This window comes from Neovison vison, chromosome 7 (genome assembly GCF_020171115.1).
Source record: "Neovison vison isolate M4711 chromosome 7, ASM_NN_V1, whole genome shotgun sequence".
NCBI lineage: Eukaryota > Metazoa > Chordata > Mammalia > Carnivora > Mustelidae > Neogale > Neogale vison.
The window spans coordinates 4,800,818-4,827,612 of record NC_058097.1 but is presented as its reverse complement, the minus strand read 5'-3'; the positions used below and the strand labels follow the sequence as shown (position 1 = coordinate 4,827,612).

General features: G+C 48.4%; 1 protein-coding gene across 1 annotated transcript in view; it reads left to right on the top strand.

Annotated features, from left to right (window-relative positions):
• CDH13 (cadherin 13) overlaps nucleotides 1–26,795 on the top strand; it is a 1,000,495-nt gene that overhangs the window by 753,965 nt on the left and 219,735 nt on the right. The window contains exon 7 of the mRNA XM_044255654.1: nucleotides 19,089–19,267. Within this exon, the coding sequence (XP_044111589.1) occupies nucleotides 19,089–19,267 (179 nt within the window). The remainder of the gene's footprint in view (nucleotides 1–19,088; nucleotides 19,268–26,795) is intronic.

The window sequence follows — 26,795 nt, the reverse complement described above, 5'->3', positions numbered from 1 at the left end:
CCAGAATTTTTACTATACCTAGCAAAAGCCACTGACGGGTATCAAGCCTGGGAATGACACAGTGGCTCATTTTAGAGATTGGATATAGCGGAGACGGTATTCACTTGTTCCGCAAACATCGGTGATGCAAAGCAGACAAGGTCCCCGTCACATTGGGGGAATCGCCCAACGATCTGAATGACCGATAGCATCGCAGGTGGAGGCGGGTATAGGAAGAAAAGTGGGATGGGATGATGGTTGGAGAGAGAAACCGGGCTCACAGCCATAGAGAAGAGAGAGAAGTGAAAGCATCAGAAAGCTTGCGGTCGGTGGGGGGGTGGGAGCAGGCCACAGAGCTTGGTCATCTTCTAGAACTGAGGGCGTTAATTGAGATAAGACATGCGGAGGGCAGGAGCCTTCAGGGAACAGTAGCTGCGAGTCGTCAGCAGAGCCCTTTCGAAGCATTCCGTCCCCGTGGACAGAGTGACGTGGGCAGATATGGGACGTCAGCCCTTTTCAGAAGAGTGGGTAACGGACAAGCCACTCAACTGGTTTATGAAGATAGAAATTTCCACAAGGGCTTATGTCGAGGATCAAGTCGGGGGGGGGCTGCCTTTTTAATTGATTAGAGCGACTCCAAGGTGAAGGGAGGGGGCTGCTGTTGCCGGTGTGGCTAGAGCTTCGGGCGTTCTTTGGAACACTCAGAGCAAGACCCGCGCCCCCCGCCCCCCCCCCCCAGCTAACTGACGGTCTGCACATGACCTTGCGCGCCTTCCTGGGGAACAAGAGGTTGAGATGAGGAGCGCTGACGTCTGTCCCGATCCTCTCCTGCTCCTGTCTTTCCCTCCTCTGCCTGGCCGTCAGGACAGTTCACCACTTTCTCAGCTGCGAAGGCATCTAACCAACGCTGCTCGCTTCCAAGCCCCTCTGGGCTCTGTGAACGTGAATCCTGCTGTCGTGGTTCTGTGTACCCCCCAGAACCACAGGTCCTGCCACCTGAGTGCCCCCCTCGGATGGTCTCATCGCTTCCCCTCCTCCAAGGCGGGGTTCCCTCCTGACACCCCTCGGCAAGTGGCCTTCAACCCGACACACACGGTCCGCGATGGGAGCTCAGATCAACCCCACACCTGTGTTCTTCCCCAAGACCCGTGCCCTGGTCCACACCGGGATTCCGATGGAATGATTCTGTTTGGGTTTAAACAGGAAACCACTTGTGTATTGGAAGGGGACGTGCCCCCATTTTAGGACACCTCCATATCAGGCTTAGTTCCTGTCCTTGTTTCTTTGTATCTTTTCTCTTAAAGTCTTAAAAAGAAGGCTTAAGACTCTCGGCAAGACAGACCCAGTTGCCACAATTCATCCTCATACGGCAATTTGCCCGTCTACACTGCCGGCTGTCCCTCTCTCCTCCTGACAGCCTCTCGTGGCGTCTCTTTCCCTCATAGCCGTGGGGACCAGGATGATCCAGGATTCCAGCCATGATCCAAGTAGGACAGAAGCCAAGGGCTGGGGTGGCAGCTTCTTTAGCTCTTTCCCTAAAACTTGCGCTTCAGTACTGGGAAGAGATCTAACCTGTAACAGCCGACATTCGAGAAGCAATGGGACCCCTTGCACTCGATTAACCCCAAAGCCTCTTTCGGCTCAAATGTTTTCTGGCTTAAAGAAGAGAGAAGAAAAAAAAACGCTGCCCCCATTTTTCTTTCTTTGAAGACTGGGAAGAAATGAGGGAAAAGCTTGTCTTGTCCATGTTTTTATAAAAATATAAAGCATGTGTTCTCTGTGACAGCGATTTCTTTCCCTCTAAATCCAGCAGGGCCCGTGAAAGAGCTTAAGAATGAGCGAATGTCACACATCCGTCTTCCTGAGCCGCGTCGCTGTGTTTCCAGAAAGATAACACAGCTTCCGCGGGATCAGAAACCTGGAGATTTAGGAAGGGGCCGCTCACATGTCCGCGGGGACTGTGCCTGGAAAACATCCCAGCATTAGCTGACCCCAAGAGCGTGATTTCTGGCCTCTGGGGACACAGGCCCAGCGGACGTTCTTCCCTGAATGAATTCTTGAGAAACTGATCCCGCAACATTGCGTGGGTGATAGATACGTGTGTGATTCTCCTGTTTGAGCCCGGCCTGTGCTTGGCCATAGAGCACGGGTCCCGTAGAGACTCCGAGTCCCGCTCTGCCCGCTGCTGGCGGTGTCACCTAGAGGTCACCTAGAGCCAGTCACCACTGTTCCCTCCCAGACAATGTGGGGGTGAGGACAGAGCCTCCGCAAGGTCAGGCTCACGCTCTGGGGGTTAACCCTGCTCCCCATGAGCAGTCTCTGCTGAATCACAGCCACCCGGAGACATCAAGTCCTGACAACTAGAACTTGCCAATTTTTTTTTTTTCCCCAAAAAGATCCTTTGCAGGTGGGGTGAATTAAGGACTTTGAGAGGAGATCACCCTAGACCATGCGGATGGGCCCGGGGTGTCACAAAGGTTCTTCCAAGAGACAGGCAAAGGGACGGAAGACAGACAGGTGGAGAAGGAGGGGGAATGAGGATGGCATGGACAGACATGCGGCCACAAGCCATGAACTGCCAGCCGCCACCAGAGAAGCCAGAAGAGGCAGAGACCTGATTGTCCCCCTGGAGCCTTCAGAGGGAACATGGCTCTTCCAGTGCCTTGATTCCAGACTCCTGGCCTCTCGGACTGGAAGAAAATACATTTCTACAGATGCACGCAGTCAGGCCTGGGTGTCTTTGTTACAGCAGCCCCCAAAAACCCTGTCGGCAGCAAGGATAGAGCCTGCCCGTTCCTGGGATACAAACCCCGAGGGGACATAAGGCTGGTCACACTATGGGCCACATATGCAGACTCCTGGGGGTCTGCCCAGTGAGAGAATTCAGGTTGCCGCCTCTCTGAGTCTCCCTTTCGGCCTCCTTTGGCTGGTTCCTTCTTCCCTTCCTCTGTCCCTGGCCGCATTCGCCACCTGCAGATCCTCCTCCAGGACGAGCTCCCGATTTCTCATCCAGCTTCTGGCTGCTTCCCTTCTTCCAGTGCCCACAGGGTGGGCTTCTCACTGTGCACCTTTCGGGACAGGAGTTGCTTGGGGTGTCTGGTCCGTGTAGGACTCTATGGCCTCTCTGCTGTTTCTCTTCTCTCCTGAGATGGGTCTTGGGACGGCTGTACCTGCCGCCTGGGCTGGGCCATCCCTGGGGCAGCGTGTGTTTACGAGCTTAAATTCAGAAGAAATGGAGTGTTCAGGGCCGTGAAAGGCAGGGCTTGGCACAATGGGAGGCTGCGGACTTGTAACTCAGGGCTTTTTCAGCCTGGCTTGCACAGAGAGCCCCGAAATTCCCAGCTGGTCCAAACATTGAATGCGCCCGCTCTCCTAGCAGGAGCGAAAGTTTGTGAACGGCTGATGGATACTGTTTCTCGAGCTGTAAGACGTCTGTGTGCTCTGTATGTGGGCAGCCTGTTCTGTGGAAGGAAACGTTCAGAAGACTTTGATGCTAAGGGGTCCTTGGGACGTCAGTGGGGTTTCAACCTTTCATGGTGGGTGATGGGGGGGGAAGCAGTGGAGACCGCCCCTGCCCTGAATCCCAGCTGGGACCAGTGGGGACCCGCTCAAGTCACCTTGCACCACAGTGTCCCGCCACCCGAGGCTCCCGATGCTCAGGAATCCTATCTGACATCTGGAAAGGATGTCAGGAGACTCTTGAACTGTGCAGATGAGGAAGGGTACCTTCCTCACTGATGGGGCAGCTGTGGTGTCCCCAAGCCCTGAGGTCCCATGAGCTGGTGGGCTTTGAAGAGAGCCTTTCCAGGAAGTCAGGTTAGACTCACACCATTGTCATCATCCCCTTTTACTTGTCCACCAGCTGTCTCTGGGTGATTCGGCTCCGTACCAGGCACCTGTGGTGGTACAAGATGTCCTGTTTGAGATCTGTGTGGCTCTCCTGGGCCCTTAGCTCTAGTGAACACACACCCATCCATGTACCCTTTTCCTCGATCAGCCATCTGTGTGCCACAAAGCAGGAGGCCAGCATCAGGGAAAGAGATGTAATGATGGAAAAACAGAGGCCAGAGATGCAGAGAGGGATTTGATGATGACTCAGTAGATCATCATCATTTGTTGATGCCCTCCAAGAAACACAGGTGGCCCTGTACCAGCTCAGCATTCCCTCTGCCCTGCCTTACTCGTGACATCAGAAACCTCGGGCTTTGGAAGACAGCTCTCCTGGCTGTCCCTGTGCGGGGCTAGATTGGAAATTTACAAATGGGCCTCGGCTAACAGGGAGGCTAAGGGAAAGACCAAGATCAGTTTGGCAACTTACAAGGAGAAGCTGTGTTTAAATGATCTCCAAGTCACCCAGTGCAGGGTTTCAACCCTGAAATATTGTCAAGGTTTAATATTGGGTTAAAATGGTGATCACCTTCCTTGTACTTGATAGTCTACCTCTATGTATACAACCTAAGATTACATTAAGAAAAAAAGAACCATTTCACACTAACCTTGCATTCATCCAGCACTTCCCTTCTACTTTTTTTTTAAATATTTTATTTATTTATTTGACAGACAGAGATCACAAGTAGGCAGAGAGGCAGGCAGAAAGAGAGGAGGAAGCAGGCTCCCCGCTGAGCAGAGAGCCCGATGTGGGGCTCAATCCCAGGACCCTGGGATCATGACCTGAGCCAAAGGCAGAGGCTTTAACCTACTGAGCCACCTAGGAGCCCCTCCCTTCTACTTTTTTATCTGAGCCATGCCTCTGTCATCTTATAATAACGATGATATTCTCTAAGAACACAGAGCCCCAGGCTGAATATTACAGATTTTTAACAAATTTCATACACCCAACAACCCCATCAGATAGGAACATTTATTAGCCAGGAGAGACCTGAGTTACGTACCTATTGGCCCTCTTAGCCTGGGAACAGATGCCTTTGGTCTCCACCCCCCCCCGACTATTTCCAAGAAGAAAACATTCCAATCTGGAAAGGCAGCACCATCAGGAGTCTGAAATGCACACGTGGGGAAGACAACTTAAAGACACAGATGAAGTGAGAAAATATTCATACAGAGTGAGCCGGACATTATTGGACTGATTCTCCATTCATTTCATAACCTAAATATTGACTGAGCGCCTACTATGTGCCTGGCTCTGTGAATCAGATGGGCTTCATTGAGTTTGATATGTGTAGGGTACTCCCCGAGTGGGGTCCTGATGGTCTGGAAGAGTTGAGGCAGGAAGCATTTCAGAAAGGACGGGCAAATGACTGTCCAGCGCCACGTGACGCCAAGTGGAAATGACCATCAGGGAGCAGCTTCCCCTCCCCTGCTGCAGGCTGCGAGCCCACACGTCCAGAGGGCTCCTTCTTAGATCTCAATCCAAGCACATTTAATTTCAGATCTGTGTGGCCTTGATAGAGCTCCTTCATCAAGTTTTATTCTTCATAAAAGATCCATTTCCCCAGACTCATAAAGTGACTCCTTCTAATTCCGTGTTATTTTATAAATACTTTCATTGCGAGCATCCATCACAGGCAGCTGACTTCCCAGCCATAAAACAACAGCTTGCAACATCACCATGTTACCCGATATGTATTTACTTATCAAGTTGAAGAGCACATGTTTGCAAAATCAGCAACATTACAGCTCCACCAGCAATTTGCCGGCACTTTCTGCCCGTTGAACGCAAACCTTCCAGTCTCAGACGTGCCATATTTCAGCCCTCCTGGTTCATTTTGATCTTGTAGCTGCGGTAATCACCAGCCCTCCCACCCCGTGCAGACCTCCCCGAGCCCCTCGTTGATCATGCCCGGGACTTCGGGCAGGTGATTTGCCTAACAGGTGCAGTGCTGGGGTCATCAATCATCTGCTGAGCACCATCTCCCCTCCCCCCTCCCCGCCCTGGGGATGTGGGCCCCGCTTGTCCTTTGGGCACTCGGCGTAGCTCAGAGGTGCTCCAGACAAGCTCTAATGGATCAGAGCAAAGGTGTCCAATAGCCCATCTTCAGGGAGCGTCCTTAAAAATTAATTACTCCACCTGCACAGTGCAAGTGCACAGTGCTTTCCTCGTGCTGGAGGGGAGCGGGAGGAACAGGCATCTGGGCTCCGCCGCCCACCTGCCGCATGACCTCTGTCCACCCCCGCTTCCCTCTCCCCAGAACAGGGCGAGTAGTGACCCTTCAGAGTCGTGGGGAGATTACATGATGCGGCAGCCAAACAGTCTGTGTAATGGAGGTTAGTTCTCCGTCACTGGTGTGATGTCGCTATGTCACTTACTGCCCTCCTGAGTACCCTTGAACGCTAGTCTGCAGTGACCCTGAGCAGGTGAATGGACTTCTCTGAGCTGCTTCTTCTTCTTTAAAAAGGGAAGTGAGCAAATTACCCTGGCAGGATTATCATAAGAATGCCTGGGAGGCACACAGTAGGTCCGCACGTTGATGTTCCCCTCTGCGGAATGACAGCAAAGGCCGCCTCATCAGGTCCCCGTATGTCACACGCAGCTGCAGACCAACTTCACCTAGCGGCGGGTGTGTGCCCATTTTACCGGTGGGACATGGAGGCTGTGTGAGCTTGCCCGTATCGCCCAGAGCACGTAGCCAGGGAGTAGAGAACCAGAGTCTACATCTGTCGGGCCCCACTCACTCCCAGGATTTCATTCTCCAGACCCCATGCCAGGCCAGTGGATTCAGAGTCCCCAAGGGTGGCTTTCTGGCAATAGGAGTATTTTTACCTTCCCAGGTGATTCCCGTGAACAACCAGGGTTGCTGTGCAGGGTCCCACGCCCCAGTCCCTCACTGTCGTGTGGGTGTGGGACCCACATCTGATAGGACCTAGGTTTCCAAGGAAAAACTTAAGAGTGTCTAATTAAAAAGAGGAAGAAGGCAGGTGAGTCTAGCAACTCAAGGCAGAGATGGGAAGGATGACAGCTTTCTGGGGTCTAAAGCAACCAGGAGCTGGGAGCCAGGGTCTCCCAGGGCAGGGGACCCAGGGCCTGGGGAGGCAGGAGCTGTCCCCTGAGCAGGTCTGACTTCCTGTGCTATTACGTGATTCTTCTGACTCTGACCTAAAACAGGTGAAACTGTCACAGGAGACAAGAGTTCTGTGGCAGCTGGAACACTAATGATGGAAACAAAGGTCCCTGAACTGTGGCTTGACTGGCAGAAGAAGGGATCTCTGACCGAGATGCCCCCGGTACCCACGGAGAGAGCCTCGGTACCCCTGTACATTTCCCAGGCCTCCAGCAATCTGGTTCCTGGCTCTTGGCCAGAATGGGAGGCATCGCTTATAGAATGAACATACAGGGCCCCTTGTTGCACAATTAAAAAGAAAGTCAGGAGGTGACCACAGAGCTTTAGACCAAACCCTGGGCCCTTCAGAGCACAGCAGCCTGGGCTACTACATGGGTCCCTCGCCCAGGAAGCCGACCCTGCCTTTGACCTTTAGACACCAGATCTGACCAGTGGGTTGCAGCCACTTCTGGCTGAAGCGAGTGACGAGGCAGCACTGGGCTCCACAGGGCTCTGCCGCTCTCTGTCCTCCCATGTCGGGAAAACCACCCGGCGGCAGGGGGGCAAGAAACAAGGGTCCGGGTTCCTCAACCACACCTGGGAAAGGGACTGCCCTTGAAGGGAGGCCCCTGTTGGTCCAAACCCAAGGGAGAAAGCAACCTCATGTGTTCGTTGAAATGTCAAGACTGGTTTGTTGGGTTGGTCTAGCCTGGCCGAGTCCGAACCTGCCTCATCTCCGCTCTCAAAACAGGGACAAATGAGAAGCGGGAGAGGCCCCCGTTGTGAATTTACCTAGAAACTCCTAGCGCGAGCATTCCATATCTCAGGCGTTCATGACTTCCCTGTTTCCTAGTCCCTCTGCATCCAACCCTCAAGCTGTGATGGAAGAGAGACAATGATGAAAATATCCGTCCCCAATTTATCCACGTGGTTCATTCTTTCACGCAGTCAGCAAATGTTTTCCAAACGCTAACTACATACAAAGCCTTATCCCGGTGCCTTTGACGATGTGCATGCTTTGAGTTACACAAAACTGAACGAAAAAACTAAAAGATGATGTTCGTATGAGCTTGTTCTGAGACATTACAGCCCATGCATATTGGCCTACTCGATGGTATTAATATTTGAGCCCCTAAGTGGGAAATAGAGAAGAAGCAGTTCCCTTTGCGCTTGGTGAACTTCAAATCCAGAAGCGAGTTGCAGGGGCAGAGGTTTCTGTTGTTCCAGTGCAAGATTTGAGAAGGGCCGATACTTTCAGAGCCGGTGGCATGCGTGATGCTAAAGTGGGGTTCCTTAGCCAGCCGCTCTTGGCACTGGGGGCTGCATATTCCTTGTTCTGGGGGGTCCTGTGTGTTGCAATGTGTTTCTTTACTGGTATTCACCCACAGGATGCCGGGATCACACACTCTGTCCCCGCTGTCACAACCAAAAGTGTCTCCAGATATTGTCCCTTGAAGAATAAAAATCTCCCCCCAACCTTGAAAACCACTGCTCTAAGGAGGACTAAAATTACTTGCAGAACTATCCCTCCAATGGGCTAAACAAACAAACAAATACATGATTTCCTTTCTTTTTTTTTTTTTTCCCCCTCGAGCTTTCTAGACGTGTAGTATCATAGTTGAGAATTTGGGCTACTTTATGCAAATCCAATACAAAGATTTATTACTTTGGAGTATTAGGGATAGAGAGTCCGCTTAACATTGCTTTTCTGAAGTGTTTTAGGCAAGATCAGATAATTCGGCAGAGTACCCTGTATCCTTCTGAAAGAGCTGCATACAATAGGAAGAATAGATAAAAAGATTTAATGGAAATTTTTTTAAGGTTTTGAGAAAAATATTACCTTCAAAATCTAGAAGAAATGAAGAAATTAAGGCAATAAAGTGAATCCTGAGAGGAGGGACCCCACTTTCAGGCATGTGTCACCTTTCATTTCAAAAACCCATTTTCTTGCCTAAAATCTGGCCGGCTACAGTGCAATTAAGCAGCAGCTGGCCAGAAAAGTAGGGCAAAGGTGCCATGAAAATTGAGTGGCGACCAGGAGAAACCAAAGGATTAAAATAATCTTAAAATAAAATAAAAATAAAATAATTAAAATGAGAATCGTGAGTGATTACACGGTGGTTCTGTTGCTACCATCTCTTTATCGGTGTCAAAATAAACAACCTTTGAAGATAGATGGCAGACAACCATTGCTCAACTTGTCATAACTTATTACATATTTGACTGTCAATTTGTACTTTCAAAAAAAAAAGAACCAGCTAGCTCCGGGGAGGTAAGGTAAATTTGGGAAGAGAAGTCTGTCGCCTTTCATACTGAGCCTGTGGTACCCACAGCTGCACGCAGACGCTTGTGGCTTCCGTTCAAGGAGCGAGCAACTGACTCACTTGTCAGGACAGGGCTGTCTTCCTACTGGAGGGTCCTTCATCAGCTCAAATCTGCATCAGGAGTATACACCTCATGCCAGTTTGATTCTGCGCTCTTCTTGGGGGGAAATCACGAGTCCCCCTGAAATGCTCAGCGGTTAACATACTGCATGATTTTGGTGACATCCTTGGCGGCCCCCGTAGCCCAGCATTTGAGAGATGCTCGTGATTTTGCAAGTCGGGGTGGGTTCAGCGGAACGGTTCTGTTGTTGGTGCTGCCTGAGGTTTCCACATCGACATAGCGGCTGTCATCTGGAAGCTGAGCTGGGGCTGGGTGATCCAAGGTGGCTTCAACACACATGTCCGCTGGTTTGCTGGGGGGAGCGGCCAGCAAGCATTAGCTCCCAGACACGTGGCTCCCGGCAGCTGGGCTCCAGGAGGATGGGTTCCAATGCGGAAGCGCTTTCTCGTCTCTGCTTGTATATTTCCATGCATCCCGCAGTCCACGGGAAGTCACGTGGCTAAGCCCACAGTCCATGCGGAAGGAACTGTACGAGAGTGTGGATGCAAGGCAATATAATTCCCTGGGACCACTAGTGGAACAGTCTTTCTCCCTCAGAAGCTGTCCCTGGAGTCAAGGCATTTGAGATGAGAGGAAACCAGTCCCAATATTTGAAAATACACGGGGAACTGCCTGGATGTTTATGCTTTTCTCTAGAACAGTGTCATCTAGCTCTAGGCCAAAGCAACAAAACTTACTTTCTAGAGAAATACGATTTAATAAAACATATTTATCTGTTTCCTTGCATCTTTACTTCCTGCCATTATCAGAGGAGATTAGCTGTGGCATGCACAGGACAGCAAACCCAAGCTCTAAACGAGATGGGATTTGACTTTCTCTCATTTATTTCTTTCTCTTGTAAATGAAGCTGGAGGGAGGCATTCCAGGCTTCCCTGGAAGCTCCATGGTCACCAGAGAATCCGGGATTCAGATCCCTTCTGTCTTTCTGCTCTACCTTCCCATCACGGAGCTTCTATTTGAAGGGCCACCTCATGGTGCAAAGGGGCTGCTAAGACTATAGTCATCACATCTACATTCCAGGTAGCAGGAGATGAGAAGAGGAGGTGTTACAAAGTGCACATCTTATGGGTAAGGTCCCTTTAAGGAGTCTCACACACAGTACTTGTAGTTGTATCTCGTTGTCTAACCCTTAGTCCATGGCCACATTAGCTGCCAGAGAAGTTGAGGTATCTAGTACTGGGCTAGTCAGCAGCATGGCCAGCTAAAATCAGGAACAAAGGAAGAATGAGTACTAAACAGCAACTCATAGTTGGGGCCCTTGTTCTTCTAACAAAGCAGAGTTCAGATCCTTCTCATGGGGTCATTAGCTCATGGGGTCATTAGCCGTGTGGCCTTCTCAGTCCTGATTTCATCATCTGTGCAATGGGCTCACCCAGGTATATAACATGCCTCCCGTGGTTCCTATAGGATCAAGTAAGTTAATGCTTGAAATGTGTATCATGGGATGTGATATCATTGTGTCTCTACTGCCTCCTGTTTTGCTGGGCCCTAGGACCACAGGAGAGGACTTTCCTGTTCCAAAAGGGAGACAGAAGGAAGAAGGAAAGAGTTCATAGTGGGTGCACCATTTTCTTAAGTTGTAATTTATCACCAACGGACACATGAACAACATTTAGCTCAGGTCCTTGGGGAAAATAAGTGGCTCTTTTGACAGTCAGGGTCAAAAGCTAAAAGCTGGTGAGCCATAACCTATTATATTTGGCCTTCTTGTTTTACTCAGTGATCTTTTATTTTAAAAAATTTTAACTGGTAAATAAATAAAATCTTAAAAAAATAAAAAATAAAAAATAACAATTTTAACTGGTGTCCAATGTGTAAATATTCTGATAGATTCGATACAAATCCAAATTCTCATCTTTTCTTGAAAACCCAAAAGATCTGGCCTCTCCAGAATCACATTTGAGAAATGTGGCAATTACTTTAGGCTAAAAGGCAGCTGCCCCTTAAACAGGACATGGACCCTCCAATTAGCCACAGACCACACCACTCCCAATTGTCTTGAAGTCATTTTACTCATGTTAGGTTACCTATGTAGGCTTTGGGTGGGCATTTGCACTTCTCCCTCCTGGCCCAGCTCCCTGACCTCACTCTGGGAATGGAATCAGAGAGTCACATCCTCAAGGCCGATGGGATCGTGTTGCTGTCACAGGAAAGATCACAGGTCACTGACACCTTCATCAAAACTCTCATCTTCAAGAACTTTCTAGATCCAATGCACAGCCTGATCACCATATGCAAAATGTGAGCGGAATCTCTGTTGAGGAATGACAGTCCCTAGATAATGGAGGGACAGAGGGAAGGGCCTCCCACCCAAAGAAACAACAGTGACAAAGCTACACCTCCCAGGCTTTGCCTCAGGTCTCAGGGACCTGCCTGCCCTGAGCTGGGCTTTCGTTAATAGTCTGCACACCCGGAGCGGAAAGCCAACCTCCTTCTCCCACTCCACCTGTGAGTGCTTGGGAGATAAGCAGGAAAACTTCAAGTGAATTATGAGGAGCAACTTCCAATCGGACACCCCCTCAAATGAAGATAAAGCAGGTATGAAATGCTAATGCAGGTCAATGGGAAAAGAAGACACTATTCATGATTCATTACGTGGGTGACTTTTCAGGAAAGCACACGCCGCAGCCTGTGGGCTACCTCTGGAAAGCTATCAAGTTGCTGTGGTTATCTTTTGTCAACTAATCACCGGACAGTTTCCCTATTAATTCTTGTGTACGCGGAAACATTGATAAGACCAGAGGAAGCTGATTCGGGCTTGCGTGCACTCAACTGAAGTCCCTAGGCTTGTCTGAGGGAAGAAAGGAGCTGTTTCCTTGGGAGAATTTAATGACTTCCCGCTTCATAGATGCTGAGTGTGAGTCCTAGAACGAGTAGGCGCTGCCCTGTTCGTGGTTGGGTCCCTCAAGGTTTTGCTCATCACCAGCACACACAGCAGCGGGTCCCCCCAGAACGGAGCTGCAAATGGCGGCAGTCAATAAAAATAGTGATAAAATTGAACACCCCTCGAGTATGTACCATCACCCAGGCGTCGGACTTTATATTCATTAATTTGTACAATCTCAGTGGGGACAATATCACCCCGAGGAGGAGCAAATTGGTGTTTGGGGGAACATTAAAAATATTGGATACTGCAATGGTTTGTGACCCTCCAAAGGGTCATAGTCTGTGATCAGATATTCAGGACAACGTGGCAGGGGTGGCAAGTAGGGGGAAAATGTCTAAAAAGGCTCCAGAAGGGAGGGTTGGGTAATAGAAAATATAAAAATTTAAAAAAAAAAAAAGGTTGAGAGATGCTGCATTCATACATTCGATGTTCACACAGGCCGTTCTAGGGGATCGTTTCGTAAATGGAGAGGTTGAGGTTCAATGAAACAAAGGAACTGGCCCAAGGAGGCCCTGCTGGTCAGTGGCGAGGCCGGGATTCAACCCCCGCCTTGTGCCGTGCTTGTCTTTGCATTTGCCTCCTTCTTTCGCTTCACCGTGAAGGGCTGGAGGGGACAGCTGGGCTGTGCACCCCTGCGTGGTCAGGAAGCAATCCCAGAGTGGTGTGGCAGGGTGAGCGGGATGGGCGCCGTGGCTCGCGTCACTAAAGCCACATTTGGCGACACCTGTCACATGTGTACTCCGACACTAGTGGCCAGATGTGTCTGTGTCTGCAAGCAGACTTGGCCTGTGGGTGACAAGCTCCTCTGGTATGCCCAGGACAGTCCTAGAATGCCCTCGGTCCCACGCAGTGTCTGAATGTACTACCTACTCTTATGATTTGCAGGCTTTGTCAACGATGTGACATTTTGTCACATCTAGGGGACTCCCTTGGTGATGTCTGCCATCTCGGATCACCTTGGGTTTTGTATTACACATCTCCCTGGAAAGCATGCAGGGCCCCAACCATGCTATCAGAACTCTGGGGCCAGGGGCACCTGGGTGGCTCAGTCATTAAGCATCTGCCTTCAGCTCAGGTCATGATCCCAGGGTCCTGGAATCGAGTCCCGCATCAGGCTCCTTGCTCAGTGGGGAGACTGCTTCTCCCTCTCCTGCTTCCCCTGCTTGTGTTCCCTCTCTCGCTGTGTCTCTCTGTGTGTCAAATAAATAAATAAAATCTCAAGGAAGGAAAGAAAGAAAGAGAGAAAGAGAAAGAAAGGAAGGAAGGAGGAAAGAAGGAAAATAAGTAAGTCAGCCTGAAGCCAAGTACAGATCTGAATGTCCAAGTCTCAGTATGGGAATACAGTTTTTAAAAAAGAGGTCTAACAATTTTGATCCTGTGAAGATGATGTTTGGGGATGAGGTCAAAGAAATTTCCAGAATGGAATAATTCTGTTGCCTGTTAGCCCGGGGTATGCCACAATTTAGAGCCTCCCACATCTGAGGCTGGTTGACTTTCATTGAGATTATAAGCAGCCCCTCACCTTGGGATCCGTTCTCCGTTCCCTATGGGTGTGGCTGTTCTTGAAGCCACAGGGAAGCCAAGCTTCCGACGTCAGCCCTTCAGGTTATAACAGCAGGCGACGCTTTCTCTAATCAGGTGAATGCAGTCAAGAGGAAGGGGCCATCTTACCCAGACAAAACAATCATGACTGTTTATCAGCCTGTCATGTCAGTGACCATGTCCTTCAACCAAGGCAAATGACAGCCCTGCTTGAGACTCTGAACTCGCAGCCTGTAATTCTTTTATTTGCTTTGGAGGGGCCGTTCCTAGTTCATCTGGGAGTGACAGGGTGGTTATCATTTATTTTGACACTCAGGAGAATATCGTGATGGGGGGAAAGGCAGAAATGTATTTCAGGGGACCCACACGTGTGTCCATCATATAATTATCTTTTCTCTGCCATCGGGCAGTACATGTTGGCAAAAGACAAGCATGAATGGGGAAGCCACTGGCTGATGGAAACGAGTGAGCCCTTCTTCTGAGATCAGGGTGTGGGCTCGGGCACAGGGTAGGGCACAGGTGCCACCAGGGCATGGGAACAGCTATCCTGGTGACTGTCTGCTGAATGTCAGCCTGCTGAATCCAATTCCAATAGGGGCCCCCAAGAAGCAAAAAATATGTTTAGAGGTGGTAGTGAAGCATGCCCAGTTGTGAAAAATGCCCAGGCAATGTTGTCCACTCTTCTCGGTAACAAGCTCGTCACGGTTTCTGGTCAACGCCAAAGAAGACGAATTGTAAGTCTACTCAGCATTGATAAAGGACCTCCCCCGTGTCAGACGCTGGGCTTTGAAAGACGGGCAAAACACAGTCTGTACCCTCCATAGTCTGTAAAGACGTTCGTAGAATGAAAAAGTTCTGTCGACAGAGAAGTTAGGGAAATGCTGCCAATGCTATTCTCTCTTGGAGATTAACAAGATGCATTTGCTTACTAAGGACACTAACAAGTCCTCCAGGATGGAAACTTGCTTGACTTGTCGTTATTGTGTATTTCCCGAGTCTGTTTCTCTGCTGAGCCCATGGAACCAGTGTTCCTTGGATACAGTTTAGGAAACGCTGGTATAGGAAGTTTATCTAATCCCTGCAGAGTCAAGAAGTATGAAAATCATGATCCAGCCCCCCAGGGGAGGGGCTGGCAAGAGCAGGGTGTTGGGCCCAGCAGACGGACTGGGACGAAGGATAGAACCTTGACCGTAAAGGAAAATGGTAGAGTATCACACGGAGAGGCCGCGTAGCCTACAGAACATGTATGCATGTGTGCGTGTGCATACACGCATGTGTATATGTTAGCATAGAGTTGTGATCCCCACAATGGAGGCTCCTATCTGCAAACTAAGGCCACAGGCAGGGTAGAAAAGAGAGGGTAAGGCAGAGCAACTCAGAGGTGATCGGCTCCTGGGCTCACCCTGCTGCGGCCGGTACCAGGTTCTGTGGACAGCTCCGTTGTCTGAGGCTATCACTGGCACTCTCATGATGGCTTAGAATCTAGAGCAGGTTTGATAAGAAAAGGGATCTTCCTCAAACCCTAATGTATGGGCATTGCACCAAGTTCTTTTATTCAGTATCCCATGAAACCCTTACAGAGACCGAAGACGAAAGTGTTACTAATATTCTCTTGTTGCAGTTGGGAAAACCAAGTCTTAGGTAGGACTGAGTAACTTACCCATGTTCATACAGCAAGACTTGAACCTCAGCGTTACTTCAGAGTTGTTTTCTTTAATGTTACAGACCTATTAACATGACTTTGGCACCATTCATCTCCATGGAGGCGGGCCTCGGAAATCCTCTTCTGTACCCACATCTGGGCTAAGACAGAGGCAGCACATAAGACCAAGATCATTTCCTTCCGAACTATGCATTAAAATGAAAAGCGTTTTCTGGATAAACATAAGAATATTCCAGGATACCCTTTTGTTTTATCACATTATGAAAGCTGCAACAATAACAATGATAAAAGACGTCACCAGTGACTTTCCTGGTGAAAAGTGAAAACTCATTAGCCCGAGAGGTCTTGTTTTCTTCCTCTCCTCCTTTTCGCGCAAAGCCATCATGCATGCAAGCCATGAGGACTTCATCTTTATGCTTTATTGTGCTTGTTCATCAATGACTCCTGGGAGTAGCTGCCTGGATAATCAGGTGGAAGAAAGACCCTGATTCCATTGTGTGCCTCAATGGGAAACCAAAGTGCCAAATTGTTTGCTGATATTTTCCAAAGATAAGTGGCAAGATAAGGGGGTGCATATCTATGCTCACCCTTGACCCCCAGGTTTGCCTTATGACAATTCACAAAGGAATAAAGAAAGGCAAAGAAACATGGTAAAATAGAAAATGTGCCTGATGCCTCTGGCCTTACGGCAATACCGAGACTGCTTTAGAAATCCATCCAAGCTTATGGAGGTCAGATCCCCTTGTTTGTCTGATCAATCAGACCTAATGGCTGATGATCTGATTCCAATTGAAGGAAAAAGTAAAGTGCCTTTGATGGTCTGAGAAGCACTGTTACAAACAGGAAAGGAATACCAAGATGGCATCTGAGCCAGATGAATTTTTTGTTTCAAGTTTCAATATTTTCTGCATGTGAATATTTCTGCTGGGAACTATAGGATTGTATCACTTTTATCTCTTACCCATTAGTTCACATTTTGTGGGTCCAGAAGGGGTCAGAATGACAGATGGGGCCCTATATTCTTAGAAGAGTAAACTACAATGAAAAATCATAGTTGGGCAGGTTGCTCTGAGCCAAATACAATGGCTCACAATTGTCAAGTCCAGGAGGCAAATGTGCTTGATTCTGCTCTAGCCCATGCTTCTGTTGGGTTTGTGAAATCAATACAGGGAGCCTTACAAAAGTGGAGCAGGGAGACCAGCAAGGGGAGGTTGAAAAAGGGAGTGAACCACTCCATGTCAATTACAAGGAGAATTGTCAATTATAGACCCATCAGAAGAATCATCAACAAGAAAGAATCATCAGTTACAGGTCCCAACAGGGAAGGATGTACATCGGATCTAGTACAAGAAATCAACCACCCTTACAGCTCACCCAATGAGAAACTGTCATCACTTTGAACTCTTGCTTTTCTCCAGTGGACCTTCCTTCAAAACAATCCCCACCCCCCAAACTCTTCCTCCTTGATAAAATAACATCACTCTCCTTTTTTTGTTGGACTTGCCTATGGCTTTGTGGTAGTTTGTAGGTCCTCGATTGCAATTCTCTGCTATTCCCAAATAGCCCATTTTGCTGGCTGGATAACTGGCTATTTTTTTTTTAGATTAACAGTATTTATAATTATGATCTTCTTGTATTAAATATTTAATCACAGAAGCAATCCATCCTCCTTGAAAAAATGATCAGAACAGTATTGATTAGGCCAAAGTCTTACCTCCTCCTCACCATCCTTAATTCCAGTCCCCTTGGTTCTTACCCAGATATAAACACTACTGGGGAAGAAAAATTCATCCTCTGCCCTTCAAGGTTCTTCTGCCTCATCTGAGAATCCAGTTGACATGAGATCTATTTGATTTTTCAGGACAAATTCAAACAAAAGTTTAACAACCTGTATACCTCCTATACACATGGAGAGACCCAGGCAAATGGAGTAATTTCCTGAAAGGGCTAAAGCCTAAATACCCTAAATACCATCTTCAGCCAAAGATGGGGTGGAGATCAGTGGTGGAAGGTGACCAGGAAAAGTACAGTCAACAAAGTAGTGTTGTTATGCAGATTTAAATCCTGCCTTTTCTACTGATAACAGTTTCTAGACATTTAGAGTCCCCCTCCTCTTACTGATACAGTGAGGGAGATAACCTCACAAATGGAGATTTCCCTTATGCATGTAAATGTTCCTCACAAAAGGGGTAACTTCCACTTGATTTTCAGACCTTCTCTTTGTGTCTGCAGTTTTCTTAAAAATAACCAGCTTAGAATAATCAACATGTCAAAGAGGCATATCTTGGGGTGGCAAGATTTGCTCCCCTACACTGCTGTAACCAATCTGAAATTCATTTTCCGTAGACCTGCTATGTTTTTATGGACATAAACCATATCTACAAAATATATGTATAGAGTATTGTGGCATTTTCTGTGTGCAAGCAGGTTCACAAAAATGATGCCATGCTACGGATTACATTCTTCAACCTGATAATGTCACGTAACACTCTATCTTGGACAGCCTTCCATGCTAGAACCCATGAGACCTACAACCTCTTTCAGACGGCTGCAAAATTTCTCATAGCATGGGGAATCCCATCATTTTAGCAATTCCCCTGTTATTTGGACAGTTAGATTGTTTCCGTATCTTTCACCATGATGGATAATCCTACAGGGAACATCCTGGTGAGAATCTGTTGTTGACACATGCAAGGGTTTCCTGATGGTAGATGCCAAATGGGTGGCTGTATTTGTTTTTTGTTTTTTGGGTTTTTTTATTTGTTTGTTTGTTTGTTTGTTTTACTAGCTGTGCTCACTTGTCCCCAAAAGTGGCTGACGCCATTTCTTCATCCCATCAGCTGGGTGTGAGCAAGACCCAGTATCTGACATCCTTATCAACCGTTGCTGTAATCAAGTAGTCCCCATCACTTTCATTTCTATATTGTCTTTGTATGTTAAGTGCCTACAATAGTGTCTCTGTCACACAGTGGGGGCTCAAAGAATATAGGTTCATGTTCCCTTTCACTGGAACATCTTTTCCTAGGGAGGACCCTCTCCTTCACCTTGCTTACACCTATTCACCCGCTGGATGTCTGCACCGGGGACCTTTCCTGAACCCCAGCTTAGATGAGGTGGTTCTCCTCTGTCTTCGTAATGCTCTCTCTCAATGCACTTGTAATGGTTTATTATTTTTTATATGCTGTCTCTAATCTGCTGAACACCAGAGAATGCCTTAGCTCCCCTCTGTGTCTTCATCACTGGGCCCTGGCCCCACATGTAGTAGGCATTCAATAAGAGTTTTTAAGATAAAGGCCATTGTCATGCAGCCACATGCACAATTGAATGAAAGTGCAGGCAAATAAACAGTGTATCAGCAGAAGGAAAAATTAAGCTGTCAATCTGCTGAGCAGCAAAGATTTCTTTATTTCAGGTCTTTTAACATGACGGAGTGGGAGGGAGAGCGAAAGAAAAGCAAAACTAGAACAGGGCTGTGGAAATGCTTTCCTTTTTAATGTGGAAAGTGACTGGGGGCATCCCTGCTTATCGCTGTCCCCCGAGTGACCATCTTCTGCCCTCTGTCCTGTCCCCTCAGGGACCACGGTGATGCGGATGACAGCCTTTGATGCGGACGACCCGGCCACAGATAATGCCCTCCTACGATACAATATCCGACAGCAGACGCCTGACAAGCCGTCTCCAAACATGTTCTACATCGATCCTGAAAAAGGCGACATTGTCACCGTCGTGTCACCTGCCTTGCTGGACCGGGAGGTGAGCGGAAAGACATACATCTTGTTTCTCACGAGAATCGCGCGCGGCTTTCACAGGAGGGAAGATGTGGGACTTCGGGCAAAGGCACTTTATATGGAGGGGTGGACATGAGGACTTTACACAGAGTTGGGTAGGGACATCTATAAAGGGAAATGCAAACCCCAAAAACACGCACTCAAAAGGGCCAGATCCTTAGGAATTATTTGTATTTCTTCGACCTGGTGCCTCTGTTTCCTCACCAAACCCTTATTCGTGCGCCCTTGTGATGGGGAGTCTATGTCTCCTTACCCGTCTGCCAGACGGAGGGGGTGGGACGAAGGAAGGAGGGACAGGCCGGCAGGGAGGTAGGGGAGGGGCAGATGGGAGGGAGGTGGCTTTGTCCAAGATCACAGATTCAGGTGGCTTCGACTTCTCTTCTTTGTCACACCCTCTGTGGTGTGAGCCGGTGTGAGCCGGTGTGAGTGGTGTGAGCCGGTGTGAGCCGGTGTTTCCCCTGGAGCCTCTCCTGCTTCAGCCTCAGGCAGTCGCTGGGAACACTCACCCATCCTGCAGGTCAGGTGACGCACACAGGTGGCCCAGGGACCTCCGTCGGTCGGCACACTTGCTCTTTCTTTTTGCCTAGGGTACTTTCAAGCTTTCCTATCAGTTGCCCTGTCAAAATATTCAGATTTCAGATTTTTTTTTTTTTAAATTCCAACTTCTAGCCCCCTGGAAATCACAGATTTTGGAAATTTTAGGCCCAGTTTCCATGTGTGGACAGTCAGTCATGTGAGATGTGACAGTCACTTGGAGCTGGTGGTCACAGTCCCATGTATGGGGGGCATGTGCTCCTGCCCCACGTACACCCCCCCCCAGACTGGGCCCCCTGAGCCTGGCCCGTCTCCTGAGTTCCAGGTCCCACTCTGCAGCTCCCCACAGGGCTCAATAGAAGAGAGTCTTGGCTCTTCACACGCAGTGAACCCACCCCAGATCTGATCCTGTCCTGGCACTCTCGGTTCCCAGCATGACATCATCCCACAGACATGATCCCATGACCCCTGCTGTCACCGTTGACCTGCGAGCACCACCTGCGCCATCGTGACCACTGGGTTTCCCTACTGGGCTCCCTTGCCTTCTCCCCTCCTGTCTTTGGTTAAACAAATCCTTGGGTCAGAAGTGCCTTCTCCTCTCCTTGCTGGTTTTCCACGCTGCCGCTTCTCACAAGAATCTGGGTTAGAGCCACTGCCCCTCCTGAGGGGGCCTGGGTGGCTCAGTCGGCTCAGCGTCCAACTCTTGATTTCGGCTCAGGTCATGATCAAGTCCCTCACTGGGCTCTAAATGGGTGTGGCATCGGCTTGAGAATCTCTTTTCTTCTCCCTCTGCCCCTCCCCGCTTGCTCTCTCTCCCTCTCAAAAAAAAAAAAAAAAGAAGAAGAAGAAAGAAAGAAAAGAAGAGTCTTCCTAAGACCTGAGCCTTCCCTGCCTTGGTGTCCCCCACCCTCTGACTGCCCTTACTGCAGCCATCATATGCATTTGCTCCTTTAAGCTGCCACGTGTCTTCTTGAAGAATATCCCCCTCCTCTGGGTCTAGAAGTGTGCTGCCCAACACAGCAGCCACTGGTCAGGGGCAGTTATTTAAATTTTAATTTACACTCATTGATATGAAAACGTAAACCTGTATCAGCCAGGACAGACAGAATATCGTCACCATCACAGAAAGTTCTGGTGGGCGACATTGGCCTCAACTATACACCTAAGGAGAGTAAAGACTATGGTCCTTTGCATGTCTGGAGCCCCACTGCCTACTAGCACGCTTGGAGCACTCCCGAAACTCTTCGTTGTTTGTTTTTGGGGGTACAGGCAAGAACGAGTTGGAAATGACACTGAGATTCTGCACTCCAGGGGTGGGAATCCGTAGCTAGGAGTGGGGATTTCTGGAAGGGAGGAAGGGAATGAGCTCTGCATCGAAACCGTGGTTGTCACTTGGAAAATGTGATTGTGGCTGGCTAAAAATAGGAAAGCTGGGAAAAAAGAAACACACCAAGTCTACTTCCTCCATGTTGTGTCGAATTCTCTTTCTGGCCAGCCCTATGTTTAAGATCACTCGATGCTGTATTATCTCCTTCGGAGGCAAGGAATGACTTCCCACCTCTGATTTTCCCTGTGTGTGTGTTCACACATGTGAATCAGAGGTGGGAAGTCACACGTGTGAACACACACACACACACACTGAGGCACACATGCACACACACAGCAGCTTTCCTAATTTTCGCAGAGACACACGTGCAGATTTTTATAAGGCGGAGACGAAATGCGGTCACTTCTCTGGCTTGGCTTCTCTTCCTACTCACAGATACGTTTTGTAGGTCTCTATTTATAAACCGAAGCGATAATATAATGGGTTATTCCATTTTTAAGGTTTATTTGGGGGACTGATGTGTTTTAAGTGCATGATCTCCTCATTTGGGTTTTTGTTAACTCGCACTAAGTATGTAATGATGGGAGTTGAATTAAGCATTTCTGGCCACAGCGTACCAACGGCTCCCCCCAAAAAAGATAAACACAATTTAACCAAAATTGGAAAATCAATGAAAATGAAGGAAGGGTATCGCTTTTCTGTGAGGGTTTCCAGAGTTCACTGCTGACTGAGGCAACGCTGGTGCGATCTGAAGGAAGGAAACGTCCCTGAGTGTAGACAAGCCTTGTCAACTGACGCGTGCTGCGGTAAGCTTCTCTTCGGCAAGTTTGCTGAAAGGGCGAAACGTGTCTCCACGTTCCCCATCCATAAAGGGACAGACCTTCTCATCTCACTGCCCCGTCCTACGATCACGTGCCCAGGACGGGCTCCCACCGCAGGCTTGAGGAATCGTTGGTCAGTATTTCCAGAGAGCTACAGAGTCGACATCTTATCCTGGGTTTGGTTTTCAGGCTCCTTCCGGACCATCTGAGCCACCATTGAAAACGGGATCGCACCGTTTACTTTTCAGACAGTGGCCCACTGGGGCCCCTGGCAAACCTCGATAGGATTCAAACCCATGGTCGTTCCGTGACTGTGTCTTTGGGCCGGGATCTCAAACAGCATGTTTGCGTGTTGAATACTGTGGGTGTAAACAAGTGGGTTGGGGACTCCTCCTAGAGCCGGGGCCCCTTGAGGTTATACAAATGGGGTGCTCCCGTTACCCCAGCTAGTTGGGAGTGGACGCTCTGGAAGCCTGTTGGTAGATACAGTGAGCTCAGCGGATGAGACCTAAATTTTCCAACTTAATGTTCCACTGTCCTTTCTTTTAATGACTATGTCCCCAGGGAGGACCCTCGCAGGTAAAGTAAGACTTCAGGGGACACCACAGGACTGTTGCCTTTGAATCTGCCTCTTCCACATTTGCTTTGTCCTAGAGCGCAGGGAGGATAGTCAAGACGCCATCTTGGTCGTTGCCTTTTCTCCCCAACTGGCTTCTCGGGGTGTCCCCGGGAGGCCAACTGAGGCAGGTGCCCTCACTGATCTGCTCCTCCCCATACTCTGAGGAAGAAAGGGGTTGTGTCCGTCTCGTTCCCCGCCACCTTCCCAGTCCTTGGCACGTGAGGGATGCCCAACAAATATTTATTGAGCGCGAAAGGTCAGGAAGGGTACAAGGGAGAGAGGCAGGTGGCTGGGAATGTGTGACGTCTCTCTGCGTACTCGGGCTGCTCTCTGGCACGGTCATTGCCATTCATTTCCCGCTGCGTTCAGGGCAGTGCCACCTCTGGACCCACAGCGCATGCCCAGAGCCGGGAGGGAGCCCACCCGTTGCTCACCTGCTTTGCCTCAGGAGAACATGCTAGAAGGCAGCTCACCCACTGTCTTCATCTTCTGAGGACCCATAAGGGACGCCGGTCCTTTTCCTCCTAACCATGAGCGGCAGCCGACTTGGCTTCCCACTCCATGGGCCACCGTGGCCAGATAGATGCCGTTGGACTTGGTGGGTCTGTTCTGCTTGGTCTCCACATGGTGAGACGTTCAGTCAACTAGAACAGAGGCTCTCAAACTTGGCTGCAGAGCGGTAGAGCTCGCGGTGCTCCAGCCGAAGCCTGGAGCAGTGACATCAGAGTCTCAGGTGGTGGGGCACAGTCATCAGTGGTTTAAAAAAAAAAAAACAAGGAATTCAAACATGCAGCAAGCTGAGGAATCCTTTGGAGACCACATTTCGGTGGTTCGCTTACACATTTCCCCACCTAGCTGAGCGTGGTTTCCCGGGACGGCTCTAAAAAAGCACCACAACCCCAGGGGCTTAAAACAACAGAAATTCATTCTCCCACGGTTCTGGAGGTCAGAAGTTGAAGTCCGGGGGTTAGCGGGATCAGGCTCCCTTTGAAGTCCCTGGGGGAGGATCCTTCCTTGCCTCTTCCCAGTCCTGGGGGTTGCTAGCAATCCGTAGCTCTCCTGGGCTTGTAGACACGCCTCCAGTCGCCACCTTCATCACTGCGTGCCCCTCTTCTGACTGTGTTTTCACGTCATCTTCCCTCTGTTCATGTAGTGAATTGTAAAGGCGGGTAGTGAGTTCTCCCTTGTGGGAGGTATTCAAGCAGATGGCCCTCGGGAGGCTATCATAGAAAGGATTCAGTTAGTCAGTAAAGGTTATATCCTTAATGTCTTCTCCAACCTTGAGACTATAGTTACTGAAAACAGTTATTGAATATCTTCAAGGGGCCGTTTGTTCTGCAGGATGCTGCCTGCGAGAGTCGGTTTCCTAGCTGGCCAGCTGCGTGACCTTGGGCAAATCATTTAAGTTCCCTGAGCCCATTTCCTCATCAGTAATCGCTATGATAATGACATCTGCACCCCAACTGTATCAGCTCTCCGAGATGTGCATAACTTCCTCCAGCTTTGCAAACAGCGAAGCACTGTAAGAACACAGCTATGACCCCGTGTCACACTTTCTATGGCTGCTGAGAGCCCAGACCCCAGTTCCCACTGGCTACCACTGAGAGCTTGACTGTTGTTTCTGTCCACATGCTGCTGATGCAGAAAGACTCTTTCCAAACTGTGCGGACCATATTCACTCCACCCTGTGAGTCAGACCTCTCCAGTTTCCCGACGCTGGGCTGGGTTTTGTTGCAAATTCTCAGATTCACAGCTGAATTTGAGAGCAGCTGCAGTGACCATCTATTGTCCTTACGTTTTCCTACGCTCAGTGTGAATAGACTTCAGATTTCACTTGGAAACAAGCATTTTCCAGTAAAAGCTCTTCCGTTTACTTTTTCTGAAGCCGTGTTGGAGTACAAACTACCCAGAGAAAGAGATTTTGGACCTTTGTACCATCTCTGTATACCCATTGCCAAGCTTAGAGCCAGATAAATAATAGGAACTTGGTAAAGATTTGTGAGATGGATGGATGGATGGACGGATGGATGGACAGATGGATGGATGTCCTGTGTTCCTTCAGTTTGTATTTATAAGTAAATAGTGTACAGATGATCTCGGAATTTACTGCAAGATCCACACCCTAGCATGGATATACAGAGGAAATGATTTTATTTTAGTCAAGAGCTTATTCTTGCCCTTGTGTAATCATCCGATAATCTAATTTATTCACCTCCTACCTGCCTTGTGTCAGGACTGCACTAGGCTCTAAGAAATACCTTGGTGGATAGGACGGGCGTGAGGATCTGCGTTTCTTGCTTAAACGTTTGGGGAAACATTTGGAGAAAATAAGAGCCATCTATCCTACTGAACGAAATTGGGTTCATCTGGGGCACTGTTTTATTCTTTTCCATAACCATACTCAGCCCCTCACTCTGACAGCTCTGTCTATGTTTTTAAGCTATGTCTGGCTGCACTACAAAATAAAATCAGATAAAGGTCCCTCACGTTTGATAAATGCTTTATTTAGTTGATCATCTTGGCTGGGAGACTGAAATTCATCAGCTGAAATCTGCCAACTTTTCTGAACACAGCCACAGTTGGAAACCACTCAGAGTAGCTAATGGTCAGTTTGGGGGGGGCTTGTTTTTCTTTTTGGTTTCCTCCTTCTCCTCCTCTTCCTTTTTTTTTTTTCCTTTACCCCTTCTCCCTCCTTCCTCCTTCTCCCTTCCTCCTCTCCCCCTTCATCTTCTCCCTCCCCATCTTCTTCCTGGTCCTCCTCCTCTACTTCTTTCTTTCCCTCCTCCTCCTGTGTTTTTTAACAAATAGAAAGACTTTCCAGCAGCACCTGAGTGGCTCAGTGGGTTAGGCCTCTGCCTTCGGCTCAGGTCATGGTCTCAGGGTCCTGGGATCGAGCCCCGCATCGGGCTCTCTGCTCAGCAGGGAGCCTGCTTCCTCCTCTCTCTCTGCCTGCCTCTCTGCCTACTCGTGATCTCTCTCCGTCAAATAAATAAAATCAAAAAAAAAAAAAAAGTTTCCAGAAGAAGTCCTTAACATTCTATCTTCACAAGTGCAAAATGAGAATATCATTAGTCTTTTTAAGGAGGTTGAGCACTTTTCTATCTTTGTTTGAATTCGCCTTCAGCTTAGTATGTATTATCCTCTGCATAATCTAAGGAAAGTGGTAGTCTGCCCGTAAAAATGTACGTACAATAAGAGATACTAGGGCTGTGAGTGTAATTTATTTCCCATTTTCAGCTGGTAAAGGATTTTCTGAAATTTTGCAATTCCCCCAATTTTTAGGCCAAAAGGGAAAACAGAATTCTTTTCCTTCTTTCCGTGGTAAGTGTCACATAAGTCTTAGATTTACGTGTATGTTTTTACTGTGAAAGGTTCGGGAGTCCTTGATTATGGCAGAGAAAACTCAAAAACGTAGCCAAGCATCCTACACAAAACTGGATATGTGGCTGCAAGTCTGAGAACTATGTGCTTGGTCAAGATGATCCAAGTTGGGGCACCTGGGAGGCTCAGTTGGTTAAGCCACTGCCTTCAACTCCGGTCACGATCCTGGAGTCCCGAGATCGAGTCCCACATCAGGCTCCCAGCTCTGCCAGGAGTCTGCTTCTCCCTCCGAATTCTCCCCTCTCAGGTTCTCTCTCTCACTCTCTCTCTCAGATAAATAAATAAAATTAAAAAAAAAAAGAAAGAAAAGATGATCCAAGTTAAAGTACTGTCACACAGGCAAAACCTCCAGAAACAGTAACGAAATCTGTGAAAATGATGATACCAAGTCATGCTGTCTAAAAATAAAGGAATAATCATAAGAGATAACATTTCTCCCATGCCTTGAATGAAAGAAATAACCGTCATACTATCAGGGAAATAAATGTTTTCAGGCCGCTCTGATCTAATGCTAATACTTTTCTCATTATCATCATGTTTAAAACATTGGCAGTAATTACACACAATTCAATCACGCTGTCAGGAATATCCTGCTTCTTTATTTCGGTGGGTGGGACCAGGATTATTTAGATAACAGCATCCTCCCCATTTCTGTGAGCTATTTACTCATAAATATTTTTGTTGGGATCATTTTCTCCATCTTTTTTTTTTTTTATCACTTGCTGCTGAGAAAATAGAAGGGGAGAAAGTTGATGTAAATAAATTGTTTTATTATTTTTAAAATAACGCATTATCCTTGCAAATGAGACAC